The sequence below is a fragment of the Notolabrus celidotus genome, chromosome 10 (assembly GCF_009762535.1).
Source record: "Notolabrus celidotus isolate fNotCel1 chromosome 10, fNotCel1.pri, whole genome shotgun sequence".
Taxonomy (NCBI): Eukaryota; Metazoa; Chordata; class Actinopteri; order Labriformes; family Labridae; genus Notolabrus; species Notolabrus celidotus.
This window is the reverse complement of record NC_048281.1, coordinates 31,045,585-31,059,546: the sequence shown is the minus strand read 5'-3', so window position 1 is coordinate 31,059,546 and position 13,962 is coordinate 31,045,585. Positions and strand designations below refer to the sequence as shown.

General features: G+C 39.3%; 1 protein-coding gene across 2 annotated transcripts in view; it reads right to left on the bottom strand.

Annotated features, from left to right (window-relative positions):
- Positions 1–13,962, bottom strand: part of cacnb4a (calcium channel, voltage-dependent, beta 4a subunit) — a 68,361-nt gene that overhangs the window by 18,344 nt on the left and 36,055 nt on the right. For both annotated transcript variants that reach the window (XM_034694755.1, XM_034694756.1), the window contains exons 3-4: positions 1,127–1,246; positions 761–883 (exon numbers count right to left, since the gene is read on the bottom strand). In XM_034694755.1, the coding sequence (XP_034550646.1) occupies positions 761–883; positions 1,127–1,246 (243 nt within the window). The remainder of the gene's footprint in view (positions 1–760; positions 884–1,126; positions 1,247–13,962) is intronic.

Genomic DNA, 13,962 nt, shown 5'->3' with positions numbered 1-13,962 from the left:
GGCTGTCCAGCACGTTGATCTAATGTTTACATGTTGGCTGAATATACACGGCTGCTCAGAGATCGCGATTCTTCAACCCTCTGAATCTGATCCAGAATCTGATCCTGACGGAGAGGCGCCTGCAGCAGGACCTTTCTGAATCATTGGTCACAGATTTAGTGTTTCTTGTTGTTTTATTTATCAGTATGTAGACGTGTGTCTTGGTACACAGCTACGAACATGTAGCTATGTGGCTCTGCTAACTAGCGCTAGCACTTTTCCATGATAAATAAAAATCATCCACTAGATCTTCAAATCTGCAGACGTGGGGAGTAAAACCGACCTCTACCAGAAAGGCAGCGGGACCTTTTCTGAAGGATTGGTCACAGATTCTGTGTTTCTTGTTGTTTTATTTGTCAGTGTGTCGACGTGTGTCTTGGTACACAGCTACAGCTACCAACATGTAGCTATGTGGCTATGCTAACTAGCGCTAGCACTTATCCATGACAAATAAAAATCATCCACTAGATCTTCAAATCTGCAGACGTGGGGAGTAAAACCGACCTTTGTGTTTATTAAGACAGCCTACAACTAGCATGCCTCCCTCCTAAGCTCCTTGTTAGCACACATGTGTGCAGCTAATGAAAAACGGAGGAGGGATTCAGTATTATTTTATACAGTCTATGGGCTGAACATGCTCCGAGCTCTGACTCCGTGACAGACCGGATATTGTTGTTACGTAACAAAAACACTGAAGTCTGAAACGGCTCGTTTCACACACCTCTTTGATGTGGAGGAAGTCCTTGGCATCAAAGTTGACAGCAGTCCCAGCCACAGGAACATCCTCATCCAGAGCGCCGCAGTAGCTGACATTTGTCCTCACAGCAAAGGCCACAGTTTTAGTCTGAAGGGAAGAAGACAGAAAGAGTGATGAGAGTTTTACAGAGCTGTCAGAGTTTTTGGGGGCATTTTGCTGATGTTAACAGAAACAAGCAGTGGATGCACAGAGATAAGGCGAGAGAGTTTCCCCTCAGCAGAGAAAGCATCTCCCGCCTTTTGTGTGTGACCTGAGAATATCACTCTTTAACATGACATAAAGAAAAGCAGAAGGCTCTACTTTCTAGAAAACAGTCCCAGTCAGACTGACCTTTGCCCTCTCGAGCTGAACAGTGGCCTGCTGCTCCCTCTCCTGCCGGCCGCCCTCCTTCTCCTCCTCCAGGGACACATCCGAGTCAGACGGTCGGCTTGTGTAGGAATCAGCTGAGCCCTGAAGAGCAAGAAGACAAAATGTGATGTTACAAGGAGCGACAAAACTTTCCAGGACCTGTGAAAAAAAAACCACAGGGTATGAGCAACTTTTTTTACATGACGCAGATTTAATTTGACATCTGAAGAGGCAAAATCCAACAATAGAACAATGTCATATTGGATCTGTCGAACTCAAAACCAAAGACATTTGAAGGCCAAACATGACAAGCAGATGCAGGATGTGATAAAAGGCATTTTCTTAAAGCCACAGAGACTGAATTAGCAGGTATGTGTTTGAGTGTGTGTTTCTGTGTGACGTGACTGAGTGTACTCCTCTCCATACACGATCAAAGGCTGACAGATTAAAGATGACAACCGCTGTGAGAGAAGGTTCAGAGGGGTGCTGTTTTTATTTCTAGTCAACAGGAAATCCTGCTTCATTAGTTGTGTAGCCATGGAAACTGGAGTAATATTGATGACACAGAGGGGAAACCCTTTTGTCTGCAGTTTTTGGAGAAACACTAACCCTGAATAAAAGACCTCACCTCAACGCAGCAGAAGCTCATTTCACATTATTAAAGAACGACAATCACAGGAAATTAGCTGAAACTGCATGTTTTTTGATACACCGTCTATCCTCAGTATGGTCACCTATACTAATCAGGACATCCCGGGACATTTGACACATCTAGCAGCCCATCATGCACTGAAAAAACAGCCCCATACACTTGCATCAGATATCTGTATCACATCAAAAGTGCTAAATCCACTGAAATACATTTTGTTTGTGTTGTTTCATTGGCCTGTGGTGCACAAGGGTTGATACAAGTATGGATAAACAAGCAAAAAAGGAAAGATGTTGCAGCTACAACAAGGGGTTGGGAGTGAAGAGGAAGTCAGAGATGACTGAATGAAAGCCTTCTGCTCCTCATGTCATCAGCCACAGAGGTGAGGATGATCTAACACAGCATGCCACTACAGGGGTGCACAAGAAGGCCATGGTAGCAAAAGGTGCAAGCAGAGTTAGGGCATGTCTGTTGAAAAAGACTGCTTAAAGCTGTCAGGACTGGTAAATAAATATCCATGGAAAAGTGAATTTGATGTGACATGCCTCTCTTTTGGATTTTGAAAATCCCACTTTTTGTTATTTTTAGTCTAAGGATCCAACATGTGGTTGGATTACTAGCGTGGTTCTAATTTTTTAAAGTTATATCTTTTGGCATTTTTGCATTTATTTGATGGGATAGCTGAAGAGAGACAGGAAATGTTGGGACCAGAGAGTAGGGGAGGACATGCAGTAAATGGTCAAGGTTGAATCGGACCTACGACCTCTGCAACAAGGTCTATAGCCTCTCTATATGGGCTGTGCACTTAGACAACTAGGCCAACGGTGCCCCTCGAAGTGGAGTCCAAGGCAAGAGGTCAATAATAAGTAAGAGGGTCATAAACTTGAAGCAGAATTATTTATTTAGTTATTTCCAATATCATATCATCATTTTTAAATATCACAAAAACAGAATGTGTAACCTTTGGTCACAGTTTCAAGTTATAAAAACATCCAAATGTATTCTCTGATCGAGGTCTGTGTTGTAATTAGTCAGTTTAGGGGTCTAAAGAAAGGTTTATCTCTAACAATTGCTATAATCTCTATAACAGGAGGATCCAACTTTGAATGCATGGACAGAAATTACTATGGACATGTACATATAACACTATTTATCAATCACAAACTGGAATATTTTAATTCATTTGGTAAATTTGATTAACTCCATCACTTCTGGTCGGCCTTTGTTTGTTTATGTGGTTCTACTTGTTTCTGCTTCTTGTCAACACCTCTCGTGGATCCTTCTTGGCACTCTTGGAAACCATATGTTTGTTATATCTGGTCACTGAGAAACACTTTATCAAGATGCACGCTGAATGTGGATTAAAGAAAAGTGAGAAAAATAAATAAAAATAGCTCCTTTAGATGATGTGATGTGCAGTATGTGCATTGCAGAGACTGTTTTTCCTTTGCCTGGATGTTTTATTCCCATGACTTAAAGGGATTGTTTTCCATTTTTAACCTCATCTCTATCTATAGATGTTTGGTCTACCTTTAGAAAAACACCTGCCGTTGTTGCTGGTGATGTCTGTGTCCCTAGAAGAGCTCTGCAGCTCTGCTAAATCAGTTCACCTTGCAGCAGTATGAACCGTGAAGACGCCTTTCCAAAATATGAGTGCAGAGGATGTCGAGGGCATGGAAACATTTGACATGATGAACAGTCCCTTCAAAATAAGATCATAAAAGAAGTTCCTGGTTATATGTGGGGCCTAATATATATGTATGTTGTTTCTCTTGGACTCTGAGGATAGCTTGACCCCCTACCAGTCTGCCTCAGGGTGGAGATCAGTCTCATACCATCACTATCAGTGGAGTCATCCTCCTCCTAACTCACCCACTCCCTCAGCTCTTGTCCTTATTAGCAACAAGTCAGCGGCTGGGTTAGAGGAGCAGTAAAAACGCCCACCCAATCATTCAAGACAGAAAGTGAAAGAGGGAGAGAGGGAGGTATAGACAGCAAGATTATGACCCGAGGAGCTGAGGAAAACATAAACAGAAGCTCCAGCGGATGCACAGAGACACAGCTGTAAAGCCAGTTTTCCCTCAGCAGAGAGAATTATTACAGCTCCAATGTGCTCATCAAGCTCCAGCATCACATCACAGTGAGCCTGCAGAGAGGGGCGGGCTGCTGAGGAGAGGCTGTTTCAAGCCTCAGCAGTGATGATCACATCACATCACATCCACAGAGCTCAGCAGGTGCACATCTCAAACCAAGGAATTAGACTTTGGAGACTTCTTTGCACAGATTTTATAGTCGGTCATATACCTTATATTCTTATTGCATATCTTCTGTCTCTATACATATTGCAGCACAGGTGAGAAATACACATGAATGTGCTATGTCATCTAAAAATAAGATATCCTGCATATAGGCTACTCATTGGAGATGTAATAATACCCTAACTCACGACACGACAAAGTACCATACAATTCCAAATGCTGGGGCCAAGGTGCAATTTTTCAAGATTTGTCTCACAGAGCATGCAGAAGAAGAAGAAGAAGAAGAAGAAGAAGAAGAAGAAGAAGAAGAAGAAGCTGGAGCTGTGCCAAAATGTGGTAACAATTCTGCATAGTTCTTCATCAATAACGTACGGAGCCCCTGAGGAGCCCCACAAAGAAATATTTTTTTATCCCATGCACACAAGATCATTATAACCTCTTCAACTATCAATCAATCAGACTTTATTTATAAAGCGCTTTTCATACAATGACATTGTAACACAAAGTGCTGTGCATAAAAACAAATTAAAATAGAATAAATTAAAAAAAGAAAGATATAAAAATAAAAATAAAATGAGCCCCCCATCCTAATCCCAACCCCAGCCCACAATCCTATGGTTAAGAACACAATATATGCAACAATAATAATAAAAACAAAAAATTAAAATAAATTAATTAAAGATTAAAAAGAAGTTGCTGAATCGCTCTCATGATATCTTAACGAGGAAACACTGGAGTTAAAATTAGATGTTAAAACTCAACACAGGAAACTAAAATCACCAAAATAAATACATTTCTAAGATTATAAAAGACTAAAATATTAAACTATTAAAAGAAAATAAGATGCTATACTTAAAACATATTATAAAAAAGTATATAAATAAATAAAATAGAAAAAAGTGACTAAAATTTGAATTAGATAATAAATAAATAAATAAATAAATAGAACTGTCATACGAATGAAACTCACTTAAAAGCAAAGGTAAAAAAAAAGGCCGGTCCTGAGTTTGCCTGACTTTTTTTTTTGAATATTTTATTTGTGATTTATTTGTTTTCTTAACATATACACACTCACACATAGGACACCACGAAAAATAACTAGCAGGGTGTTGCAGATCTTAAGGATCCACAGATCCACAGCTAGTCCTCAGATGCTAACAATAGCAACATCTCCAAGGGAAAAGAAGGCTGCCTCTGCTCCCAAAAGATTATGTGGTATAACAACCATTACTTACTTTTTAAAAAAACAAACAACACAAACAAAAAAAAACACCGACAGTACACACACACACACACACACACACACACACACACACACACACACACACACACACACACACACACACACACACACACACGACACCAGAAGAACCCCATAAATAATAGTACAAGTACAGAAACTATGTTAATAGTAAGGAGTAAAAATAATCATAATAAATTGGGTGGGACACAGTCAGACCATTGATTAAAATACAAAAAAAAAGCACATACATTACATTATTAAATTATAATGTACGTACACATAAATACATTTTTATCACAGAGTTTGCCTGACTTGACTAGTTCAGATCTGTATTGTCAACATAAAGCCAAATAGAGGACACTAATTTAATGAAGTTGTACTTGATGTTATAGCTGCTCTTATAGACATGGTACTGTTATCAGCAAAAATCATCTGCTTTCCTTACTGAAAGACAACAGGCTCAGCTGGAGTCTTTTCGCTGACAGACACGCCCCCTTATCCAACATCACTCACTGATTGGACGCTGTAGCAACTCGCACTTCTCTGAAACTTCACATCACCTGAGTTTAATAACGGTGAAGAGACGGACCTTAAAACAGTCCATAAGATCATAAACATACGTACGTCAGTTTCTAATCAGTCTGTATGTGATGAGCTGAGATTAAGAAGTGTTTGATGTGAGTTTTAAACACAAAATACTGAAGATAAAAGCAAAATCATAAAATCAAAGTAACAGAGGATTACTCCCGGCCTATCTGTTTGTTTATTTCAGATTCACAGTATAAAGAAATAGAATCATAAAGCCTAATATCATAGATAGAATAGAAATATTCAAGCAATATAATTACCTTGTGTGCACAAGATAAAAAAATATCTATTAGTGGGACTTCAGGGCCTCCGTAATAACGTGACTATTTTGGTATGAGTAAACCTTTTTGCAGACATCCTACAAACACCAAAGCGAGGCTAATGTTTGGGCACAATGTGTCCTCCTCCAGAGCGTGAAATCAAATCATACATTAACACACCTGAGTAGTGCTCTGTGAGAGCCTCCCCAGCTGATAGACCTTAAATCCATCAATCTTGAACAATGGATAAACCTCCAGTGCATGCTTCAACACAACATTTCAAACACTGACCTCTTTGTTTCTTTATGCTACACACAGATGATGCATATGTAACTACACTATGCTGGCTTGAGGGCTTCACCTTTGGCTGACCGCTACTGTAGCTGTTTGTTAACCATATGGGGGATCTGGATTCAGGCCAAATGTTTTATGACTGCATGGTGTAAAAACAGTTCTGTGCATTATATATCTGGCTGAAGATACAGAAATATGTCACCAGTGATTTATGGTTTAAAAGATGAAGTGTTGGAACCTCTGTGCTCAGAAACACAAATCACTGTCCTGTCATTTGTGCTCAGTCTGGTTTATGAAGTATTCATGTGAATGGCATTTCCACCTATATGCAGAACAGCTGGTCCTGCAAACTTTTCAAGGAAACAAAAGCTTCCTTCAGCCTGTAACCAAAGTATTCCTTCTTCTTTGAAAGAGTCTTTTGATGTCTTTACTCATACCGGACATACTGGTTTTCCAGGGATTGTCCGAGGATTGTTTAGTACTGGTTTCAGAAAGTAACCCAACAAGAACTTGCCTGTCCAGGTTTTTTTAGCACTGCGAGCCCCACCCAAAAAGTTCCTGTACTTACTGGGAGTGCCTCCGAAGGTTCCTGTTGAGAATGAATGTGGTGGAACTGGAGCTTTAGTGTTTGTTGCAAACTAAAAGTTAGAATAAGACTCCTGACTTCTCTTAAATTTAGCATCCTGCTGCACACAGCCTCAAGTCTAAATTTATTGGACTGGACCTCACCTCAACTATCCTGACTTTTGTGATTGTTAAAGTTTTGTACTAAGATTAAAGGTACGAGATAAATCATCAAAGGTATTTCCAAATGTGTAATATATTTCCAAATTTAAAAAATTCAATAAAAGGTATTCTTAGCTCTCAGATTAAGCTAGTTCATCATGATTTGTTCAGTCATTTTTGCAATTTGAAAGCTGATTTTGACCTATTAACTATCTCCTGCTGGCTTCCCTGCAGCTCCGATAATCTTGCACATAACAAAGAATCATGCAAAGTGTAGGAACCTGTAATTTAGTTATATCTTAAACATGGATTTAAGATAAGATAAGATAAGATAAGATAATATAAGATAAGATAAGATAAGATAAGATAAGATAAGATAAGATAAGATAGACTTTACCGCTGTGACTACATGCACACATTACTGCACTTTCTCGCTGGTTTTAAACTACGTTTCTATATTTACTTACTGTAGACTTTTAGGTTATGTATTTATTTATTTATAGTCTATTTTTAGCTTGTTATCTATTCTGTATGCTGTTGGATCTGAGTAATGTGTTTCTTTCCTTCATGTTTTTAAATGTGACTGAATGACAATAAAGTGAACCTTGAACCTTGAACCTTGATCCCCATTGGGGGACATTTTTTGTTACAGCAGTCTTCAGCAAGAGACATGAGAGTTCGACAATATTCTGACAAAGTTAAATAGGAGTCAGTCCAACATCACTCACATTTGTTGGATGCTAAATCTATGCACCATGTAATTTCTACGAGTGGACCTAAACGGTGGTGAGTCTTTTTCTAGTGGCAACCCTCCGGTCTTGAAAAATAAAGCCAGCCTGGGGCGCTGGTGGCCTAACGGTCTAAGAGTCCCACATACTGAGGCTATAGTCCTCATCGCAGAGGTCGCTGGTTTAATTCCCGTCCACAACCATTTGCCACATGTCTTCCCTACATTACTCCCCACATTCTCTGTCTATCTACGGCTGTCCTATCAATAAAGGTATAAATAAAACGTCCAAAATATAACTTAAAAAAAAAAAAAAATGAAGCCAATGCTAAAGAGCAAAAAAGATTCAGTTCTTTAAGTTTCCACTTGAGACTGGCTCGAAAAGCCATAGAAATCCCATTAACACCCATGTTAAAAACCCAGGATTTAGCCTGGTACTAAAATATTAAAGGTCTCTATAAATCACTTCTTTATACTTTAAAAACTTTTGAGGTGGTGCCTCTTTAAACTCATCTGTTTCAATCATTATGAGGAGAATAGTTTGTGTAAATATGCTGTCTGACAGGAGAACAAAAGCCAGCTTCAGCTCCAACTCATTACCTGTTTCTCTAGGTGAACCAAAGTAAGCTTAAGTCAAATTTTCAAAATAGCAACCGCTTCATAAGGCCTCTTCAGAAACCGATGAGACTACCTCTTTGTTTTATAGTCTCTGTTTTTTTCCCTTTTGCTTCCTTTAGCTGAATTAAGCTGATGATTCCTGAGCTGATGCTAAATTTATGTTTCCAGAATATATTATAAATTCCCATCACAGTAGCACTTTCATGCTGTGACCCTCCCTCTCTAGTCCACTTAGCTGTTATTCTCCCTTCTGTCTCTGAAATCTTTCTGCCATCTAACACCGAATCTGCACGCTACACTACGGCTGAGTAATCACAACATTAGCATAAACACTGGACGCCTGCCCCATAGGCAACAAACAAAGAGCTCAGTGTACAGTCTCTCTGGGGTCTGTGTGCTAATTACTGCTCATCACTGCTTTCTAGTACAGGTACGAGAGGTGCACTGTGTACACTCCCCTGCAGGCTGCCGTACACAGCAGCTTCTGCAGGGTCAGGAGTAAGATATTACTGAAGTCAACAGCAATTAAATTAGAGGACGGGCTGAAAAATGAGAGAGTAAGTACGACTACTGCTGCTGCAACAGTAAACAACACATCAATATGGTTATGATTCACTGGCCCCAAGGTCTGCATAACCCACCTGTCCACAGCCATTTCACTCAGGAGAGACTACTTCATTACGATTTAGCAATAATGGATTTTACATGATTCAAAAAATGTGCAATGTCGTTGGCGGTTAGACCTCAGCATGACATCTTCATAACTTCACAAGGGGAGGTTGAGGCTGACTGCAGAAGCCCCGATAGAGCCTCGATATTAGTGGTGAAAGAAGGATGCAGGATCAAGCTGCAACCTCCAGTCTCATGTGGAAGTGTTATAAACTGAAGTTCATCGAGCGTCCACTTGAGGCTGGCTGCAGAAACACCGGAAACCACATACACACCCATTCAAAGAAGACGATCTTGGGTGACGTCACGGATACTACGTCCATTAATAATACCGTCTACATGCAGGATGCAATGAAGGGTGGGCATCCAAAGAACTAAAGCCAGATACTGATGATAAGGAGCAGAGGTGACTGGGTTGAAGGATGGCTGCAACAATTCACAGTGAAAAGGCGAATTGATGGAGCAGAGAGGAGAACAGAGTGAAAGTTTGGCAGCGGCAGCAGGATGATCGGTTGATGGAGGTCGTGGCAAAGTCTGACGGTGAACACTTTTAAGAGTAAACACCCATGATTAGGGGATGAGGAAAGAAGGACGAGGAGACAGGGTGATAGAGAAATACAGAGTGGTATGTCTGAATGATGGATGCATATGAAACAGTTGTCCGTCTTGAACTTACTGAGCTTCATTTGTTTTGTCTCTGTCTGTCTTAATCTGTCAAACATGTCTTTTAGTTTCTTTAAAAGGACAAAATAACCACAAAAACCCAGTTAACTTCCAACCATCAGCGCCAAAGTATTGTGTAACATGTAGAACCTACTATGGTATTGAACCATGCATGATGTAATGTACTCCACAGTGCAGTGCAATGGCCACTATGAGCACCATGACATAGTACATGAATGAGCTCATGAATTTTAATGCCTTCTTTACTTTCATGTCGTAAAATCAAAGCGGTTCATCTCTCACTGTGTGACACGCAGTAACAGCAGAGCCTCACACTCAGTATTCACCTTCAGAGGATTGAACACGAAGGAGCTAATAAATCCTGGTACAAGCTCTAAACAAGAAATAAGTAGAATATTGTTTTTCTGTACAACATAACACAATGTGCTCTGATGGCCAGTGTGTTTCCTTTCAGGGTTGTAGTCCAGGTCAAGGAGTAACATGTTACATTCTGGAGAAGATCTTCATTCAACTCATGAACATGCAAAGTTGAGTAAAGTGTGATGCTGGGGTCAATGACAAACAGAGCAGTCGTCTTAAAAATCACAACAGAAACAAACAGACAGCTGAGGTGATGACCCTGCAGCGCCTCGTATCATAGTCTGTTTTTACCCACGAAATCTGATCAATCAGGCCATCAACTACAGGATATTCATCGGCCAAATTCCACCAGATACGTGTCCGGTCCGTCTCCGATCCGTCATGGCACAGGATCTGATAGGTTCCTATTCTGGTCCATGTGTTAACTTCCACTGGATCCGCTCCGTTGTGTTCCAGAATCAGAGATGCAAGACTTCTATTTTTGCCGGATGCCGGAGCACGACGCATCAATCTCAACAGAGCAGATGGAGCGGGACAGGAAGTCAGGTTTCACCAAAACAAAATGAAAACATCCGGTTAATTTTCAAAATAAAACACTGTGTTATTGCTAGATTGTTTTTAACTTGACTTTGACAACAAAATGTCATTGCACGCTTGGAGTCATCAAGTCAGAGGTTTTCAGAGGACCATAAAGACAACATGGATGAGGAGAGGAGGAGGAGAATCCTTGATTCAGTGATAAACTGAAAACTTTGGTCACATGACTCGAGCTGTCTGGTGGTCCTGCTACCTGCTGGGTTCAGAGAACGCAACCGGTGGTTGTTGACAGACGAGAGAGCAAGGAGCCGGACCACAGCGGATCGGAAACCGACCGGACACAGATCTGGTTGAAGTCCTGTTCTGTTTGGTTTGGTTGGTTTTGTTCAGGGGATGCATGTTCTTCTGATATGATGCATGGTTTTCCGTTACAATATGCATAAGGACAATCAGCTAGTGTAACAAAACTGTAACTAGGTTACTTGGGGGATCTGAAAAAAGTGTGCTGTGAAAGAGGTCTTCAGAAGACGATGTACACTACTGGTCTTTGGTGGAGGTCTTCACTGTTCAAGTTTCCTACTAATGAAAAGAACAAAAAAAAGGACTACTTGCTGATTCATTTAAGCACTATCATACCACTGCACCTCTTGTTACAATGTTGTTTTGAAAAATTTAAACTAAAGTCTATCGCTGGACTAGTGCAGAAATAAAAATAATTTGAATTTTCACTTTGTTTGTAAGTAAGAAAGTAAGAATTATTTATAGAGTACATCTCAAGAACAGAGGTCCCAAGGTGCTTTACAACAACAACAACAAAATAAAAACATTAAAAGGCAAAACAGAGATTGCAATTAAATACAAAAACATTACATAAATACAGACAGATTGAAAAAAGGCAAGTACTTTTTGCCTACCATTAAATATATTTTTGGAAACGAGTCAGTGTGCATATTTTAATTGTTGTTGATATCTTGTTGATATTTTTAAGGTCAAACATTAAAATCTAGTAAATCTGAGCATTTCTGTTCCTGCTTCAGAGACATCTGACAGGTACATTCACCGTCTGTCATACAACATTTCTCATTACTCACTACATGATATTCTAAACTGACAGATACACCTCTCTATCATATTTCATAGTCTGTCAACACACTGCAGCTCAATGCATGAACATGGATCCTTGCATTTCAGAAAAACAATGTCAGACAATGTCGTGTTGACTGTGGAGCAGGTGATGCAGCATTCTGTGTGTGTAATGCCTCCTGAACAGTGCGGTACGCTGGATATCATGTTTCTGTGTGTTCCTGTGTAAACATACGTGAAGCCAATACTCTGAGTGTTTGCCACCAGGCGTCATTTCCATAAGAAAGGGTTTGTTTGACGACATGAAATGCAATCAGTAGCTGATGAGTCAAGCAAAGCTGAAATGCACCGAGACAACTTCTACATATCCTTTATAGAAAAAAGTAGGGCGATCAGCATTGACCCATTAATCCCGGTGTGGTTAAGATCTGAAATTAACTTGTCTGTATGATATTTTATCAGTTTTGGAAAACCATAGTGAAGCTGCTGCAGTGTCTTCCTGCTTCCTGCTGACCCCGTGATGGAAAAAAGCAACACCCTCTAACTTTTGAACTGCATATCCCACTTTAAGAAACTCCCAGACCTCTCAGTTGACGAGTCAAAACTAACATGCACTTTGTGTCAAATGGAATTTGCATACTATTGAAATACTTTGAGTTTGAGCTACAACCTTTGAGCTGAGCATACAGGTTCAACTACTCAGAATGATGTCAGCAGGCATCACGAAAGAGAGAGAACTATTCAAGATCAAGATCATAAAGTACATTCCATTGCATTCATTTGATTCCCACATAAAGACACTTGTAAGAAGTGCATTACATTATTTAAATGCACTTAATGAAGTGTTTTAAAATGCAAAATAATGGAATTCAAAACATGCTTTTAAAATGCAATGAAATGCAATGAACTAAGGAAATCCAGCAGTTAATAGCGATTTGAAATATAAGTTGTTTGATATCCTTCAAAATGATATAAACATGGAGCATGGGAGAACTGTATATTGTATGTCACTAAAACACATACACATCTAAATCTGCTACATATAATAACACCAATCTTCAATCACTCTAATGCTCACTTTGAGGTTTCACAGACTCGTGATCACGTCTGATGAGAGTGAATCTCTGTCTCTCCTTCTGTCCAAGTGGCCGCTGAGGATGCATCCTGTCAGCAGCACCTCAGCTGCTGAAGTGTGAAGATCATGGAAGCTTTCCATCTCTGACCACACTCGTGAGCTTGATTCATTTGTAAAGCCAGTGAAAGTGATCACTTATCATGAGTTGTTAATCTTGTCTAGTTCTTTGTTCCAGCTTTAAGAAACTACAGTTCGGTGGAGAACTTGTTCTTCCAGAAAGAAAGAGACATGAAAAGCTTTATTTTTGGCTGCAGAGTCTGTGTTTGTGTTTGTTCAGGGTTCTCAGACTGAGTTTCTCCATGCATAAAGCATTTTGGACTTCTAAAAGTAATAAATATAAGCCAGTGTGAATGCTGATTTGTCTTTACAACATATCATGATGCAGAGTGTTTTCATTTCATCTCAAGATCATCTTGTACTTGAAATAAGATGACAAAGTTGAATTGTCTCATTTTGAGATATAATGTCTTCTCATAGTGAGCTGGATATACTGATATTCAGTCATGTTGTTTTTTAGGATAAGCCAGCTCTGCTCTAAAGGAGGTGTTTCATTGTGTGCATGGAGTTTGAGGATGGATATTTTTATCTGATTTAGAAGAAACAGTGTCTGAAAACTGAAACCCACCCCTTAAAAAAAACAACTTTTCTTTCTTCCTTTCTTTTTTCTTTCTTTCTTTTTTTTATTCTTATTTCTTCCTCTTTCTTTCTTTCTTTCTTTCATTCTTTCTTTCTTTTTTCTCTTTCTTTCTTTCTTTTTTTATTCTTATTTCTTCCTCTTTCTTTCTTACTTTTTTCTTTCTTTCTTTCTTCTTTCTCTCTTTCTTTCTTCCTTTTTTTCTTTCTTTCTTTCTTTCTTTTTTCTCTTTCTTTCTTTCTTATTTCTCTCTTTCTTTCTTCTTTCTTTCTTTTTTCTCTTTCTTTCTTTCTCTCTTTCTTTCTTCCTTTTCTCTTTCTTTCTATCTTTTTTTTCTTCCTTTTCTCTTCCTT